Source organism: Piliocolobus tephrosceles, chromosome 2 (assembly GCF_002776525.5).
Source record: "Piliocolobus tephrosceles isolate RC106 chromosome 2, ASM277652v3, whole genome shotgun sequence".
NCBI classification, from domain to species: Eukaryota; Metazoa; Chordata; class Mammalia; order Primates; family Cercopithecidae; genus Piliocolobus; species Piliocolobus tephrosceles.
The window spans coordinates 87,740,865-87,759,632 of NC_045435.1; the positions used below are offsets into that span (position 1 = coordinate 87,740,865).

General features: G+C 45.7%; 1 protein-coding gene across 2 annotated transcripts in view; it reads left to right on the forward strand.

Annotated features, from left to right (window-relative positions):
* The first annotated feature begins 2,173 nt into the window (after positions 1-2,173).
* PRKAR2A (protein kinase cAMP-dependent type II regulatory subunit alpha) overlaps positions 2,174-18,768 on the forward strand; it is a 90,922-nt gene continuing 74,327 nt past the window's right edge. For both annotated transcript variants that reach the window (XM_023231461.2, XM_023231460.1), the window contains exon 1: positions 2,174-2,753. In XM_023231461.2, coding sequence (XP_023087229.1) covers positions 2,492-2,753 — 262 coding nt within the window. In that variant the 5' untranslated portion in view covers positions 2,174-2,491. The remainder of the gene's footprint in view (positions 2,754-18,768) is intronic.

Consider the following 18,768-nt stretch of genomic DNA (forward strand, 5'->3'; position numbering starts at 1 on the left):
TTGCAGTGAGCAGAGATTGCGCCATTGCACTTCAGCCTGGGCGACAGGGGAAAGACAGCCTCCTCTCAAAAAAAAAAAAAAAAGGAGGGGGGTCTGGCACAACAGTGGCCCTCATTCCTCCAGGATGCCTTTGAATGCTCTGCTGGATGGGTGTTTGCTGAGCCATGGGGCATCTGAGAACAAGTCAGGCTGACTGGCCTGCTTCAGGCAGAGGCCAGTAGGGATTCCTTGGAACCACTTGGAAAACCCACCCATACTCAACTGTCGTCAGCCCTGGAGTGGCCTTTCTCTCCAGGCCACTCCTGGAGAGAGTTTTGTTTTGTTTTTTTGAAATGGAGTCTCACTCTGTCACTCAGGCTGGTGTGCAGTGGCAAGATCTTGGCTCACTGCAGCCTCTGCCTCCCAGGTTCCAGCAATTCTCCTGCTTTAGCCTCCTGAGTAACTGGGATTACAGGCGCCTGCCACCACAACCAGTTAATTTTGTATTTTTAGTAGAGATGGGTTTTCACCATGTTGGCCAGGCTGGTCTTGAACTCCCGACCTCATGTTCTGCCCACCTTGGCCTCTCAAAGTGCTGGGATTACAACCGTAAGCCACCGCGCCTGGCCTCTCTCCTCTATTTTGTAATCGAGGTCTAAGTCTTAACTGTACAGGTGCCAGTCTGCCTTGAAAACATATAAAACCAGCCAGGCCTGGTGGCTCATGCCTGTAATCCCAGGACTTTGGGAGGCTGAGGCAGGTAGATCACGAAGTCAGGAGTTCAAGACCAGCCTGGCCAACATGGTGAAACCCCATCTCTACTAAAAATACAAAAATTAGCCCGGCGTGGTGGCATGAACCTGTAATCCCAGCTACTCGGGAGGCTGAGGCACGAGAGTTGCTTGAACTCGGGAGGCACAGGTTGCAGTGAGCCGAGATTATGCCATTGCACTCCAGCCTGGGCGACAGAGCAAGACTCTTGTCTTAAAAAAATAAAAAATAAAAAAATTATATATATATCACCTGACAATATGGGCAAACTAGGGAACGGAGTTGTGAATTTGCCTTTCCAAAGGGTTGGCTATTGAATTGCTTGAAGAGGGGCAGATCCCCAGGTGTGGTGGTACCATGGAAGTCACACCTAGGTTTTCTGGATATTGCTGTCAAGGCTGATCCCTGGAAGACTTGGGTCAGTCTACCCAAGAGCAGAGAAGAGGTGAGGGAAACTACCCCTCCAGCTCCATTTTGCCTGTCCTTAGTGAGGTCTTCATATTCTGAGAGCAGAAGCATAGCTTTAAAGCAAGGGGTCCCAGCTGAGACTATGAGGTCAGGAGAGCAGTTTCATTGACTCTGCTTGCTGTGTCAAGATTTACCATTTAGTCAGTAGACCTTCTCCAAGAGTATGCAATAAGGACTGAGCAGGAAAAAAGTTGGAGACTGCTTCTCCCCTCACAAAGTTGATGATCCAAGATTCTTCTCAGGGGTCAAGAAACTTGTCCAGGGAGACACTGCTGTTTATAATCACAGGCCTGCTTAGCCTAGAGCCTGGGCTGGCCTCTTCATCAGCGGGGATGAGGTGCTCCTTGCTCCCAGCTGCTCAGCTCCCAGTAGCATTGAGCTCCTGGGTGTGTGCCAAGCCTATGGCTAGCACCTGTGGGAGGTGCTAGGAAGGATTTTAATTAATACTGGGTAATTACCTGGTGGTGTTTAAGCATCCCAAATGCCCTTCAGGTTCCCAAACCTACAGCTACTCTCTTCCTGGCTGGGCCTGGAAAGGAGAGGGGGGACTCTGCCCTATGCCCCGTGGGCCTTTGGTTAGCACGTAGGCTGTGGCCTGGACATCCCAGGAAGGTCTCCACCTTTTTCAAAACCCTGCCAGTTTGGTAGGAGGAGGGCAATTTGGGAAATAGTCTGGCCTCTTCCCAGGGGCAAAGGATAACAATGCCTGTGGTCTGCTCAACTTCATCAAGCAGTGTTGGCCTAGGGCCCAGTGTAGAATGTGTAAAATGTAAAGGTCTTCAGGACCAGGCGAGAGGCACTAATCGGTCCCCTTCATGGGTAGACCATTCATTACCTAATTCCCTGGATTCCCGCCATAAAACGGCATCAGGAACCCTCCACTGTCTCGACCCCCCGACAGCCTGAGGGGCGTGTCACCTAGTGGCGCAAGCGCACTGAGGGCCGATGCTACGCGGGGACGCGCACGCCCGCGGCCGCGTGCGTCACAACCAGGACGCCTGCCCCGCCGGTCCAGCTCGCCTGCCCGTCGGTCCCCGCGGCGGCGGCGGCTGCCCAGTGACAGCGGCGGCGGTGCCAGGCCGGCCGTGGTAGCGTAGGGTTGCGCGGCCTGGAATCGCAGAGCCGGCCAAAGAGCGGCGCGACGTGAGGAAGGCCGAGCCGGGGCCGCGCGGGAAGAGACCTCGCGGGCGCGGAGCGAAAGGCCGGCGTGAGTGAGCGCGGAGACAGTGGCCGCCGGCGGCCCAACCCGTCTATCCCCTCGGCCGCCGCCGGCATGAGCCACATCCAGATCCCTCCGGGGCTCACGGAGCTGCTGCAGGGCTACACGGTGGAGGTGCTGCGACAGCAGCCGCCTGACCTCGTCGAATTCGCTGTGGACTACTTTACCCGCCTGCGCGAGGCCCGCGCCCCAGCCTCAGTCCTGCCCGCCGCCACCCCACGTCAGAGCCCGGGCCTCCCCACGCCAGAACCCGGCCCGTACCGTGTCGCCGACGCCAAAGGGGACAGCGAGTCGGAGGAGGACGAGGACTTGGAAGGTAGGCTGTGGGCGGGGCCCTGGGGAGTGGTGCAGGAGGTTTCAAGGGGTGGCAGGGAGCCGGGTGTCGCGCCGGGGCCAAGCCGACCGCGGGCTGGGATTGGGAGCTCTTGTAGCCGCGTTTCTAGCGTTTCCCTGAGACACGCCGTGAGCCCGCGTGCGCCACTTCCAAATTGAGCTCCGCGGTCCTGCGAGCCCTGGAGCGCACCGAGTGATTTGTCAGATTCAGCCTTGAAGGAAACTTGCGCCCTGCCAGAGAGAGGATCCCTCACCTTTGCTTGAGATCCTTCACCAGATTTGGCTCCGAAGACAAGAGCGTTCACATCCAGTGACTCGTGTTTAATTGATAGGACAGTAAGTTTGTTTGGAAATAATAATTTTTTTTTGAAAAGTTACTGTGAAAACTTTTAAGCATAGACAGAAGAGGAAAGGTGAGATGAATCCCTGTGTATCATCACCTACATTTAACAGTTGTATTTGTCACAAAGTTTCATCCATACCCTTTTTTTTTCGCCGAAGTGTATTAAAGCAAATCTCTCAGGTCATTTCATCTCTGCTTGCTTGAGTTTATATTTCTTCAAACATGGTACCTCGGAATAGTCCTATTTTTAAAAATTTGGCCAAAACGATTGAATCAAATTTGGTGAGAGTAAGTAAGTATCTTGCCGGCTGTGGCAGTGGGCCCTTATAGTCCCAACTACTCTGGAGGCTGAGGAGGAAATATCGTGTGAGTCCAAGAGTTCGAGACCAGCCTGGGCAAAATAGACACCCTATGTCATTTTTAAAAAGGAAAAACACAGCAGGGCGTGGTGGGTCACGCCTGTAATCCCAGCACTTTGGGAGGCCGAAGCGGGTGGATCACCTGAGGTCAGGAGTTCGAGACCAGTCTGGCCAACATGGCGAAACCCTGTCTCTACTAAAAATAAAAAAATTAGCCGGGTGTTGTGGTGGGTGCCTGTAGTCCCACCTACTTGGGAGGCTGAGGTGGGGAAAATCGCTTGAAACTGGGAGGCGGAGGTTGCAGTGAGCCAAGATCATGCCACTGTACTCCATCCTGGGCGGCAGAGCCAACTCCGTCTCAAAAAAAAAGAAAAAGGAAAAACCCAATAGTTATCTTCTTGTTTAGTGGGTGGGTTGTAGCTTTAAAGGAAAGGATCCCAGCAGAGACTGAGATCAGGAGAGCAGCTTCACTGGCTCTGCTTGCTGTGTCGAGATTTATCATTTAGTAATAGTCAGTAAACCTTCTCCAAGAGTATGCAATAAGGACAGAGCAGAAAACAAGTTAGAGACTGTCCCTCCCTCACAGATTTGGTGATCCAAGATCATCACACCTTTTTTTTTTTAAAGTCAGGATCTCGCTCTGTCACCCAGGCTGGGGTGTAGTGGCACAATCAGGGCTCACTGCAACCCTGACCTCCCAAGCTCAAGGTATCCTCCCACCTGGGCCTCTCAAGTAGCTGGGATTACCTGGTGTGCCACCATGCCTGACTAATTTTAAGTGTTTTATAGAGACGGGGTCTCCCTGTGTTGCCCAGGCTGGTCTTGAACTCTTGGCCTCAAGTAATCCTCCTGCCTTGGCCTCCCAAAGTGCTGAGATTACAGGCATGAGCTACTGCTCCTGGCCAAAATAACACTTTCTACATCTGATCTAAGCAAGAGTGTTAAGAAGCAATTACAATTTCCTTGGTTGCTTCAACATACGCTTTTGTCAATTTAACAGTAGAGTTAGCCTACTTTTGAACGACTAAAATTGAACAAAACCATTTGAGAGGCCAAGTTAGAATCTTAGTGTTATTAGATCAGACACACACACAACTAGTCTGAGTTGTATCTGGTCTGGCCCAGTATTCAAGTCACGGCTGGCAAGGAGTTAATTAACAGTCATTGCTGTGGGAGGTTACAAGCTTCAGTGCACTGGACAATCTCCCTAAGTGTATTCATGCTAAAAGAGTAACAAGGGCTCTTCTGGGTTTCCCTTGATTTATTGCACATTACATCATGGGTTTCTGGGAAATTAGAAATTATTTTCTAAACTCTGCCACAGGTTTGCTTTGTGGTCTTGGACAAGTTGTCAAACACGTTTGATCTCAGATTTTCTTATCTTTAAAATGAGGACAGTGACAACAATCTACCAGGGAGAAATGTGTTTTTAAAAGCTTTGTTTCAGGTTTGTTTCACTATTATCTCTGTAAATCACAAAGCAGTAATCTGCTTTGAGACAATTTTTATTTATACAACACTTTAGGATTTTAGAAATTAGCCTCAGATAAGTAAAAGTTTACAAGTTTTTGTATTATATCTTCATTCTTTGTCATCTTTGATATCTTTTTCAAAATTGAGTTGACCTAAAATCTTTCTACTCTTTTATTGGTATTTAAGTATTTTTGGTGTCTTAAGTGGCTGCACTACATAATTATAGAAATTACTACAAGGTGGATTTCTGTTTACAAATAATAGACGAAAAACACATTGCATACAATGAGATACTTCATACCTGTTAGGATGGCTGATATTAAAAACAGAAAATAGTCAAGATGTGGAGAAGTTGGAACCCTTGTGCATTTCTCATGGGAGTGTAAAATGGTCCAGCTGCTGTGGAAAACAATTTGGTGGTTCCTCAAAAAGTAGTTAAAGATAAAATTATTATAGGTAGAGCAATTTCACTCCTAGTATATAACCAAAATACCTTTTTTTTTTTTTTTTTTGAGAAAAAGTTTTTTTTTTCGCCCCGGCTGGAGTGCAGTGGCGGGATCTCGGTTCACTGCAACCTCTGCCTCCTGGTTCAAGCAGTTCTCCCACCTCAGCCTTCTGAGTAGCTCGGATTACAGGCATGCGCCACCACACTTGGGTAATTTTTTGTATTTTTAGTAGAGACAGTGTTTCACCGTATTGGCCAGGCTGGTCTCAAAAACTCCTGACCTTGTGATCTGCTCGCCTTGGCCTCCCAAAGTGCTGGGATTACAGGTGAGCCACCATGTCCGGCCTACCCAAAATAATTTTTTTTTTTTTTTGAGACGGAGTCTCGCTGTGTCGCCCAGGCTGGAGTGCAGTGATGCGATCTCCACTCACTGCAAGCTCCGCCTCCCGGATTCACGCCATTCTCCTGCCTCAGCCTCCTGAGTAGCTGGGACTACAGGCGCCCGCCACCGCGCCCGGCTAATTTTTGTATTTTCAGTAGAGCGGGGTTTCACTGTGTTAGACCACAGGGTGGTCTTGATCTCCCAACCTCGTGATCCACCTGTCTTGGCCTCCCAATGTGCTGGGATAACAGGCGTGAGCCACCGCGCCTGGCCCCAAAATAATTTTAAGCAGGGAGTTAAACAGATAATTATACTCCAGTGCTCATTGCAGCATTATTTACAGTAGTCAAAAGGTGAAAACATGGCACACGCCAGTAATCCCAGCACTTTGCGGGGCTGAGGAAGGCGGATCACCTAAGGTCAGAAGTTTGAGACCAGCCTGTCCTACCTGGTAAAACCCCATCTCTACTAAATACAAAAAAAAAAATTAGCTGGGTGTAGTGGCGGGTGCCTGTAATCCCAGCTACTCGGGAGGCTGAGGCAGGAGAATCGTTTGAACCCAGGAGGTGGAAGTTTCAGTGAGCCAAGATCGCACCATTGCACTCCAGCATGGGCAACAAGAGTGAAACTCTGTCTTAAAAAAAAAAGGTGAAAACAAACTAGGTATCCATCAATAAATGAATGGATAAACAAAATATGGTATATATATATACATAAGATGGAGTGTTGCTTCGTCTTCCAGGCTGGAGTGCAGTGGCGCGATCCTGCTCACGCAACCTCCACCTCCTGGGTTCAAGCAGTTCCCTTGCCTCAGCCTCCGGAGTAGCTGGGATTACAGGCGTGTGCCATCATGCCCAGCTAGTTTTTGTATTTTTAGTAGAGACGGGGTTTCACCATGTTAGCCAGGCTGGTCTCAGACTCCCGACCTCAGGTGATCTGTCTGTCCTGCCTCAGCTTTCCAAAGTGCTGGGATTACAAGCGTGAGCCACCATACCTGACCATCCTTAAGAAGGAATGAAATTCTTATTCATGCTACAGCATTGAAAATATTATCCTGCCGGGCGCGGTGGCTCAAGCCTGTAATCCCAGCACTTTGGGAGGCCGAGACGGGCGGATCACAAGGTCAGGAGTTCGAGACCATCCTGGCTAACACGGTGAAACCCCGTCTCTACTAAAAACTACAAAAAAAAGCTAGCCGGGCGAGGTGGCGGGCGCCTGTAGTCCCAGCTACTCGGGAGGCTGAGGCAGGAGAATGGCGTAAACCTGGGAGGCGGAGCTTGCAGTGAGGTGAGATGCGGCCACTGCACTCCAGCCAGGGCGACAGAGCGAGACTCCGTCTCAAAAAAAAAAAAAAAAATATTATCCTAAATGAAATGAGCCAGACAAATATTGTATTATTCCACTTACAGAAGGTAACTATAATAGCTAAATTCACAGGGATGGAAAGTAGAAGAGAGCTAACCAGGGACTTGGGGGAAGGTGTAATAGGGTGTTACTGTTTAATAGATGCAGAGTTTCAGTTTGGGATGATGAAAAAGTTCTGAAGTTGGATAATGGTGATGGTTGCACAATGTATGTACTTAATGACACTGAATTGTACACTTAAAATGGTGAAATGGCACATTTTATGTTATGTATATCTTACCATGATTTAAAAAGGTAGAAAAAATGAATTGTATACCCAATGGCATTAGAATAAGTCTACACTACTTAAATTAGAAATAGGATATGTTAGGCCAGGCGCGGTGGCTCAAGCCTGTAATCCCAGCACTTTGGGAGGCCGAGACGGGCGGATCACAAGGTCAGGGGATCGAGACCATCCTGGCTAACATGGTGAAACTCCGTCTCTACTAAAAAATACAAAAAAAACTAGCCGGGCGAGGTGGCGGGCGCCTGTAGTCCCAGCTACTTGGGAGGCTGAGGCGAGAGAATGGCGTGAACCCGGGAGGCAGCGGAGCTTGCAGTGAGCTGAGATCCGGCCACTGCACTCTAGCCCAGGTGACACAGTGAGACTCCGTCTCAAAAAAAAAAAAAAAGAAATGATATGTTTCAACACCAGAGCCAATAAAAAAAGGAAAGAACAAGAAGTATCATATGTAATGTTATAACTGTATATAGCAGGGAAGCTTTGCTTAGTGAGGTCCTTGTGACTAACCACCAAGTCAGTTTATAAAATTGTATCCTATTGGAAAGAGTCAAAAAACTTACTAGCTGTTATTTTAATAACAGCTTTAGTATCAAACAGGACATAACTTCAAAGTATAAAGTGTTATAATGAGTATTTAATGTTGAGAAATACTTGAAGAGTATAAACTTATTAATAAGTTACTCTAGTTGCATATAAACAATAAATCGACATTCAGAATTGTTTCATTTCTGTAATTACCATAAAGCATTTATACTTGCGGGTCTCTCAGCATTTTTTTTTTTTTTTTTGGTAACAGCTTTATGGAGATATACTTCACATACAAATCAACTATTTAGTGTATAATTGGTTTTTCATATCTGTACACAGCCATCATCATAATTTATTTTTTTTTTTGAGACGGAATTTTCCTCTTGTTGTCCAGGCTGGAATACAATCATGCGATCTCAGCTCACTGCAACCTCTGCCTCCCGGGTCGAAGCCATTCTCCTGCCTCACCCTCCCAAGTAACCAGGATTACAGGCACGTGCCACCATGCCCACCTAATTTTTGTATTTTTAGTAGAGATGGAGTTTCACCATGTTGGCCAGGCTGGTCTTAAACTCCTGACCTCAGGTGATCAGTCTGCCTCGGCATCCCAAAGTGTTGGGATTACAGGCATGAGCCACTGCACTTGGCCAACCATAACCATTTTTTTTTTTTTTCGAGATGGAATCTTGCTTTGTTACCCAGGCTGGAGTGCAATGGCGTGATCTCCGCTCACTGCAAGCTCTGCCTCCTGGGTTCACACCATCCTCCTGCCTCAGCCTCCCGAGTAGCTGGGACTACAGGCGCCCGCTACCTCGCCCGGCTAATTTTTTGTATGTTTTTTTTTTTAGTAGAGACAGGGTTTCACCGTGTTGGGCAGGATGGTCTTGATCTCCTGACCTTATAATCCGCCTGCCTCAGCCTCCCAAAGTGCTGGGATTACAGACATGAGCCATCGCACCTGGCCCCATAACAATTTTTAGAACATTTTTTGTCACTCCAAAAAAAGTCCCATACACTGTTTTTTGTTTTTTGTTTTTTTTTGTTTTCTTCTCTTTTCTTTTCTTTTTTTTTTTTTTTAAGATGGAGTCTCTCTCCGTTGCCCAGGCTGGAGTGCAGTGGTGAGATCTCAGCTCACTACAACCTCTGCCTCTTGGGTTCAAGCAATTCTTGTGCCTCAGTCTCCTGAGTAGCTGGGATTACAGGCATGTGCCACTGTGCCCAGCTAAATTTTGTATTTTTAGTAGACGGGGTTTCACCATGTTGGTCAGGCTGGTCTCGAACTCCCAGCCTCAGGTGATCTGTCCTCTATGGCTCCCAAAGTGCTGGGATTACAGGTGTGAGCCTCTTCCCGGCACCCATACACTTTAGTCATCACCTCACCAACACCCTCATTCTCCTTATCCCTAGGCAACCTCTAATCTACTTTTGTCTCTACCATTTGCCTATCCTGGATATTTCATATAAATGGAATCAAATAATATGTGTTTTTGTTGTTGTTCGAGCGGAGTCTTGCTCTGTTGCCCAGGCTGGAGTGCAGTGGCACGATCTCGGCTCACTGTAAGCTCCACCTCCTGGGTTCATGCCATTCTCCTGCCTCAGCCTCCTGAGTAGTTGGGACTACAGGCACCCACCACCATGCCCAGCTAATTTTTTGTATTTTTAGTAGAGATGGGGTTTCACTGTGTTAGCCAGGATGGTCTTGATCTCCTGATCTTGTGAGATCTCCAGACCTTGCCTACCTTGGCCTCCCAAAGTGCTGGGATTACAGGCATGAGCCACCATGCCCGGCCAATATGTGGTCTTTTGCTGCTGGCACTTAGCATAATGTTCTCAAGGTTCATCCATGTTGTAAGCATGTATCAGTACTTCTGTGTTTTTTTTTTTTTCCCCCTTTTTCCACTTGTTCTAAATAAACTTCGTTTCTTTTTATTGCTAAATACTATTCTGTTGTCTGGAAATACCATTCATTTCTGGATATACCATTTATCCATTCATATGTTGATGGACATATAGATTGTTCCCACTCTTTGACTATTGTGAATAATGCTGCTACAAATATTTGTGTGTACACGTTCTGTGTGGACCTCTTTTCATTTCTCATAGGAGTAGAATTGCTGGGCCATATGGTAGCTCTATTTAACCTTTTGAGGAATTGCCAGCCGGTTTTCCAAAGTGGCTGAACCATGTAACATTCCAACCAGCAGTGTTTTGAGGGTTCTAATTCCTCTACATCCTTGTCTGAACGTATCTGTCTTCTAAAATTATTATAGCCAAACTAGTGGGTGTAGAGTGGTACCTCATTGTGGTTTTGATTTGCATTTCTCTAATGATGTTGAGTGGGCATCTTTCCATGTATTTGTCATTTGCATTTCTTCTTTTTATTTTTTAAGATAGGGTGTCACTCTGTTGCCCAGGTCAGAGTGTATTAGCACCATCATAGGTTACTACAGCCTTGAACTCCTGGGCTCATGCCACCATACCTGGGCTCCTGGGCTCATGCGCCACCGTACCTGGCTAATTTTTTTTTTTCATAGCTGGCTAATTTTTATTTTTATTACTATTATTTTTGAGATAGGATCTCTGTCACCCTGGCTGGAGTATAGTGGTACAATCACAGCTCACTGCAGCCTCACCCTTGCAGGCTCAAGCAATCCTCTCACCTTAGCCTTCCAAGTAGCTGGGACTATAGGCATAAACCTGTAATAGCCTGGCTAATTTTTGTATATTTTGTAGAGATGGGGTTTCACCATGTTGCCCAGGCTGGTCTTGAACTCCTGACCTCAGGTGATCTGCCTGCCTCGTCTCTGAAAGTGCTGGGATTACAGATGTGAGCCACCATGCCTGGCCTCTGGCTAACGAAACATACACACACACACACATACACATTTTTTTTGGTAGAGATTGGGTCTCACTATGTTGCCAGGGCTGATAAACTCCTGGCCTCAAGTGATCCTTCTGCCTTGGCCTCCCAAAGTGCTGGGATTATAGGCATGAGCCACTGTGTCCAGTCTTTTCGCTTTTTTGATGTCCTTTGAAGCACAAATGTTTTTAATTCTGATGAAATCCGATGTGTTGTTTTTCTTTTCTTGTTTGTGCTTGAGGTGTCGTATTTAAGAAACCATTGCCAAATCCAAGGTTATGAAAATTTACCCCTGTATTTTCTTCTAGAAGTTTATAGTTTTATCTTTTACACTTAAGTCTTTGGTACATTTTGAGTTTTATATATATATATATATATATAAAATACTATCTTTATTTTTTTTTTTTTTTTTTGAGATGGAGGCTCGCTCTGTCGCCCGGACTGGAGTGCAGTGGCCAGATCTCAGCTCACCTCAGGCTCCGCCTCCTGGGTTTACGCCATTCTCCTGCCTCAGCCTCCCCAGTAGCTGGGACTACAGGCGCCCGCCACCTCACCTGGCTAGTTTTTTGTATTTTTTTAGTAGAGACGGGGTTTCATCGTGTTAGCCAGGATGGTCTCGATCTCCTGACTTCGTGATCCGCCCGTCTCGGCCTCCCAAAGTGCTGGGATTACAGCCTTGAGCCACCAGCCACCGCGCCTGGCCTTTTTTTTTTTTTTTGAGATGGTGTCTCACACTGTCGCCCAGGCTGGAGTGCGCAATGGCACAATCTTGGCTCACTGCAGCCTCTGCCTCCTGAGTTCAGGTGATTCTCCTGCCTCAGTGTCCCGAGTAGCTGGGATTATAGGCACCTGCCACCACACCCAGCTAATTTTTTGTATTTTTGGTAGAGACGGGGTTTCACTATGTTGGTCAGGCTGGTCTTGAACTCCTGACCTCGTGATCCACCCACCTTGGCCTCCCAGAGTGCAGGGATTACAAGCATGAGCCACTGTGCCTGGCCGAGTACTTTATTCTTTTGCATGTAAATATCCAGTTGTTCCAGCACTGTTTGTTGAAAAGACTGTTCTTTTCTCACTTAATTGTCTTGGTACTCTTGTTGAAAATTGATTGTTATGCATGGACTCAGTAACATGGGGGAAAAAAAAGAAAATGGATTGACTGTAAATGTGTCTCTTTCTAGACTCAGTTCTATTCTATTGATGTATATGTCTGACCACATTCTAATACCATATTGTCTTGATTACTGTAGATAACTCTGTAGTGGGTTTGGAATCAGGAAGTATGAATTTTCCAAGTTCATTCTTTATTAGAATTGTTTTGGCTATTTTGGGTCCCTGGATTTTTTTTTTTTTTTTTTTTTTTGAGACTGAGTCTTGCTCTGTCACTCAGGCTGCAGTGCAGTGACACGATTGGCTCACTGCAGCCTCCACCTCTGGGGTTCAGTAATTCTCCTGCCTCAGCCTCTATGCATATGAACTACCACACTCATATGCCGACCTCGTGATCTGCCCGCCTTGGCCTCCCAAAGTGCTGAGATTAGAGGCATGAGCCACCACAACCGGCCACACTTGGCCATTTTTTTTTAGTAGAGGTGGGGTTTCGCCATGTTGGTGGGATTGGTCTCGAATAGGGGATATATTTTGCTCATTAAGGATCTTTTTTTTTTTTTTTTTTTTGAGACGGAGTCTCGCTCTGTCGCCCAGGCTAGAGTGCAGTGGCCGGATCTCGGCTCACTGCAAGCTCCGCCTTCTGGGTTCACGCCATTCTCCTGCCTCAACCTCCTGAGTAGCTGGGACTACAGGTGCCTGCCACCTCGCCCAGCTAGTTTTTTGTATTTTTTAGTAGAGACGAGGTTTCACCGGGTTAGCCGGGATGGTCTCGATCTCCTGACCTCGAGATCTGCCCGTCTCGGCCTCCCAAAGTGCTGGGATTACAGGCTTGAGCCACCACGCCCGGCCAAGGATCTTTTTATAGTAGCTCTTGGTGCACTGCCTATGAATTAGCCCTGATCCTCAAGGAGCAGCTTAAAAAAAAAAATTTTGTTTTGTAATAATTTTAGATGATGTACTTTTAGGAATCATTATAGGTGTTGGGACAGCTGTTTTGTGTCTCTTAAAGCGTGTGTCTTGCTAGGACTGTTCTTGTATATTATATATTCACTAAGTTTTTCTTGTGTAATTTTTCCTATTTGGAGTAAAATTTAGTACATGTTTCTTTGGAATTAAAAGAAAAAATATGCATGTTCAGAGGCTGGTAACTAAAACTTTTAGCTTATTTATTTTGCACTTGAGGTGCCATTTAATGAATTTTAGATCTGAAAACAAATGGCTTTTTTCTCGGTCCAAGCCCAGATAGCTGCCTGAAAATTTGTCAGCAGTTTTTTGTTTTGTTTTTTTTTTTTTTTTGAGATAGAGTTTCACTCTTGTTGCCCAGGCTGGAGTGCAGTGGCACAATCTCAGCTCACTGCAACCTCCGCCTCCCGGGTTCAAGCGATTCTTCTGCCTCAGCATCCTGAGTAACTGGGATTATAGGCGCTTGCCACCACACCTGGCTAGTTTTTGTATTTTTACTAGAAAATTTCACCGTATTGGCTAGGGTGGTCTCGAACTCCTGACCTTAGGTGATCTACCTGCCTCGGCCTCCCAAAGTGCTGGAATTACAGGCGTGAGCCACTGTACCTGGCCTAATTTGTCAACAGTTTTAAGATGTGATGATCACAAGATACTGTGTGCGAAGACAGTTACTAACGATGTAGAAATTTGGATAAAGATTTTTTGGAGGCCAGGTGTGGTAAGGCTCACACCTGTAATCCCAGCACTTTGGGAGACCAAGACAGGTGGATCACAAGAGTTCAGGAGTTCGAGACCAGCCTGGCCAGTATGGTGAAACCCTGTCTCTACTAAAAATGCAAAAATTAGCCAGGTGTGGTGGTGCACACTTGTTATCCCAGGTACTTGGGAGGCTGAGGCATGAGAATTTCTTGAACCTGGGAGGCAGAGGTTGCAGTGAGCCAAGATTGAGCCACTGCACTCCAGCCTGCGCAACACAGTGAGACTCTGTCTCAAAAAAAAAGAAAAAATAGGCCGGGCGCGGTGGCTCAAGCCTGTAATCCCAGCACTTTGGGAGGCCGAGACGGGCGGATCACCAGGTCAGGAGATCAAGACCATCCTGGCTAACACGGTGAAACCTCGTCTCTACTAAAAAAATACAAAAAAAAAAAAAACAGCCGGGCGAGGTGGCAGGCGCCTGTAGTCCCATCTACTCGGGAGGCTGAGGCAGGAGAATGGCGTAAACCCGGGAGGCAGAGCTTGCAGTGAGCTGAGATCCGGCCACTGCACTCCAGCCTGGGCGACAGAGCGAGACTCTGTCTCAAAAAAAAAAAAAAGAAAAAATATTTTTTGGAGGCTGAGGTGGGAGGATTGCTTGAGGCCAGGAGCCCAGGACCAGCCTGGGCAACATAGCAAGACCCCATCTCTACAAAAAATATAATAGCCAGGTGTGGTGATGCACGCCTGTTGTTGTAGCTACTAGAGAGGCTGAGGTGGGAAGATAACTTGAGCCCAGGAAGTCAATGCTACAGTGAGCCATGATCATGCTATTGCACTCTAGCCTGGATAAGAGCAAGACTCTGTCTCTAAAAAAAAAAAAAAAAACCAAATTTTTGGATAAACCAGTGGCTAGAGAGTTATTGTTCAGTTTGAAATGTTATACAGTCTTGCACTGCATAATGATGTTTTGATTAATGAGGGATTACATTATAAAATGGTAATCCCCAGGAGTATAATAGAGCTAAAAAATTCCTATCTCTTAGTGACATTATGATGTTGTGTTACAACACATTACATGTTTGTGGTGATGCTGGTGTAAACAAACCTACCCTGCTGTCAGTTGTATAAAAGTATAGTACATATAATTATGTATAGTACATCCCAGGTCCCCACCCCCTGGGCCAGTATTGGTCCGTGGTCTGCTAGGAACTGGGCCGCACAGCAGGAGGTGAGCAGCAGGCAAGCAAGTGAAGCTTCATCTGTATTTATAGCTACTCCCCTTGCTTGCATTACTGCCTGAGCTCCATCTCCTGTCAGATCAGTGGTGCATTAGATTCTCATAGGAACGCGAACCCTGTTGTGAACTGCACATGCCAGGGATTGGTGGTGCGCTCCTTATGAGAACCAAATGCCTGATCTGTCACTATGTTCCATCACTCCCAGATGGGACTGTCTAGTTGAAGGAAAACAAGCTCACGGCTCCAACTGATTCTACATTATGGTGAGTTGTATAATTATTTCATTGTATATTACAATGTAATAATAATAGAAATGCACAATAAATGTAATGCACTTGAATCATCCTGAAACCATCCCCCAACCTTTCTCTCATTTTCATGGAAAAATTGTCTTCCATGAAACCAGTCCCTGGTGCCAAAAAGGTTGGAGACTGCTGTAGGACATGATCTTGCTAATGATAATAACTATGTTATTGGTTTATGTATTTAGTTATACTGTACTTTTAATAATTATTTGAGTGTATACCTTCTACTTATTAAAAAAAGTTAATTGTAAAACAGCCTCAGGCAGATCCTTCAAATGGTATTCCAGAAGAATGCATTGTAATTAGAGGAGACGACAGCTCACAGCTCCATGTGTGTTTTTGCCCCTAAAGACCTTCCAGTGGTACAAGATGTAGAGGTGGAAGACAGTGATATTGATAATCCAGACCCTACGTAGGTCTAGGCGGTCCTGATTCTATGTAGGACTAGTCTAATGCATACGTTTGTGTCTTAGCTTTTTAAATTTTTATTTATTTATTTATTTATTTTTTGAGATGGAGCTTCACTCTTGTCACCCAGGCTGGAGTGCAATAGCGCGATCTTGGCTCACTGCACCCTCCACCTTGCAGGTTCGAGTGATTCCCTTGCTTCAGCCTCTTGAGTAGTTGGGATTACAGGTGTGTGCCATCATGCCCGACTAATTTGTTCTTTGTATTTTTAGTAGAGACGGGGTTTCTCCATGTTAGCCAGGCTGGTTTCGAACTCCTGACCTCAGGTGATCCACTTGCCTCAACTTTCCAAAATGTTGGGATTACAGATGTGAGCCACCGTGCCCGGTTTGTGTCTTAATTTTTAACAAAAAAGTTTAATATATGTGTGTGTGTGTGTGTGTGTGTGTATATATATATATATATTTTTTTAATTTATTTTTGAGATGGAGTCTTGCTCTGTTGCCCAGGCTGGAGTGCAGTGGCACGATCTCGGCTCACTGCAACATCTACCTCCCAGGTTCAAGCTATTCTCCTGCCCCAGCCTCCTAAGTAGCTGGGAGTATAGGTTCGTGCCACCATGCACAACTACTTTTTGTATTTTTAGTAGAGACGGGGTTTTGCCATGTTGGCCAGGCTGGCCTTGAACTCCTGACCTCAGGCGGTCTGCCCACCTGGACCTCCCAAAGTGCTGGGATTACAGGCGTGAACCACTGCACCCAGCCTTCATTTTCATTTATTTCTGTTTTAATAGGAGATTTTGCTGTGTTGCCCAGGCTGGTTTCAAACTCTTGGGCTCAAGTGATCCGCCTGCCTCACTTGAACTGGGTGCAATGGCTCACACCTATAATCCCAGCACTTTGGAAGGCCAAGGTGGGTGGATCATTTGTGGTCAGGAGTTTGAGACCAGCTTGGCCAACATGGTGAAACCCCATCTCTACCAAAAATTCAAAAAATTAGCCGGGTATGGTGATATGTGCCTGTAGTCCCAGCTACTCGGGAGGCTGAAGCAGGAGAATTGCTTGAACCTGGGAAGCAGAGGTTTCAGTGAGCTGAGATTGCGCTACTGTACTCTGGCCTGGGCGACAGAGCAAGGCTCTGTCTCAAAACAAAAAACAAGAAGAAAACAAAGTGCTGGGATTATAGGCATGAACCACTGCACCCGGTTTTAAAAAAAGAAAAAAAGGCTTAAAGGATAAGAATGTAAATAAATTTTTCTTTCTTTTTTTTTTTTGGAGACAAGGTCTCACTCTGTTGCCCAGGTGCCATCACAGCTCACTGCAACTCAGCTTTTTGGGTTAAAGCAAGATCCTCCCACCTCAGCCTGGAGTAGCTAGGACCACAAGCGCTGGCCACCACACTTGGCTAGTTTTTTTCTATTTTTTTGTGGAGATGGAGTGTCACCACGTTGCCTTGGCTGGTCTTGAACTTTCGGGCTCAAGCAATTCTTCTGCCTCGGCCTCCTAAAGTTCTTGGATTACAAGTGTGGGCCACTGTTCCCATCCAACAAAATATTTTTGTATACCTGTACAGTGCCTTTGTGTATTAAGGTAAATGTTATCACAAGAGAGTCAGAAAGTCAAAAAGAAGAGCTGAGTGTCTGTAGTCCCAGCTACTCTGAGGCTGAAGCAAGAGAACTGCTTGAGCCAGGGGTTTGAGGCTGTTGTGGACCATGATCTTACCTGTTTGTAGCTGCTGCAGTCTAGCCTGGGCAACATAGGGAGACTTAATTTATTTAAAAAAAGAAAGAAAGAAAAAAGTTAGAAAAAAATTTAAAGTTGGGCCAGGTACAGTGGCTCACACCTGTAATCCCAGCACTTTAGGAGGCAGAGGCAGGTGGATCGCCTGAGGTCAGGAGTTTGAGACCAGCCTGACCAACGTGTTGAAACCCTGTCTTTGTTAAAGATACAAAAATTAACCAGGCGTGGTGGCGGGGATCTGTAATCCCAGCTACTCGGGAGGCTGAGGGAGGAGAATCACTTGAACCTGGGAGGTGGAGGTTGTAGTGAGCCGAGATCGCACCATGATTGCACTCCAGCCTGGGCGACAGAGTAAGACTCTGTCTTAAAAAAAAAAAAAAAATTGAAGGTTTATAAAGTAAAAGTTATAGTAAGCTAAGGTTATAATTGAAGAAAAAACATTTTTTATAGATTGTGTAGTCTAAGGATACAGTGTTTATAAAGTCCAAGTTAGTGTACAGTGATGTCCTAGACCTTCACATTCACTTACCACTCGTTGACTTCACCCAAAATAGCTTCCAGTCCTGCAAGTGCCATGCACAAGTGTGAAATTACTTTTATACCATATTTTTACCATACATTTTCTATGTTTAGATATACAAATAGCCTAGGAGTAATGGGCTTTACCATATATTCTGGGTGTGTTGTAGGCTGTACCATCTAGGTTTGTGTAAGTACACTCTGTGATGTTTGCAGAATGATGTAATTGCCTAATGAATTTCTCAGAATGAAGGGATACGTGTGCTTTTGTTTTTTCGAGGCATCCAATATTTTAAAAGTAAAATTATAATTCAAAGAGTTTACTTCATGCTGTCAGCAGACATACTTATGTTCTTTCTTATTCTGTTCTTTTTTTTTTTTTTTTAATCAAACTCAGTGGTAAAAATTGTCATGTTCTTTTTTGGGGAAGATTATTGGAACTTTGGTGACTCCATGATTTTTAATAGGGCAGGTGATTTGTCTTGGCATTTCTAGACCAAGCATCCAATGCTCAACTAGTGGGTTGGTTTCTTAGCCCAAACAAAAAGAAGCCCTATGTTGTTGGTGGTACTCCAGGGCTTTTTTGTAGCCATCATCATCAGATAATTCTGGATGTGGTTAACTTTAATGCACACCAAATTTAAAAAATGCTTAGTAGATGAATGGTATCTGAAATCCTAACAATTTTCAACAAGACTGCTCTTACTTCAGAGTGGAGTTTAGTGCCCCTTAAATGAGTGGGCATCAGTGGCCTTGCATATCTTTTTCTATGTTAATCTTTATTTTTGTAAGTTGACTAGAGAGGTTTTTTTTAATTTAGTTACTTTTTTTTTTTTTTTTAATTTACAACCCTATTCACCTAGAGTAGAGAGTTTTAAGTTTGTTTTTTGATGTGTAATAAAGAATGTGGGCCGGGCGCGGTGGCTCAAGCCTGTAATCCCAGCACTTTGGGAGGCCGAGACGGGCGGATCACGAGGTCAGG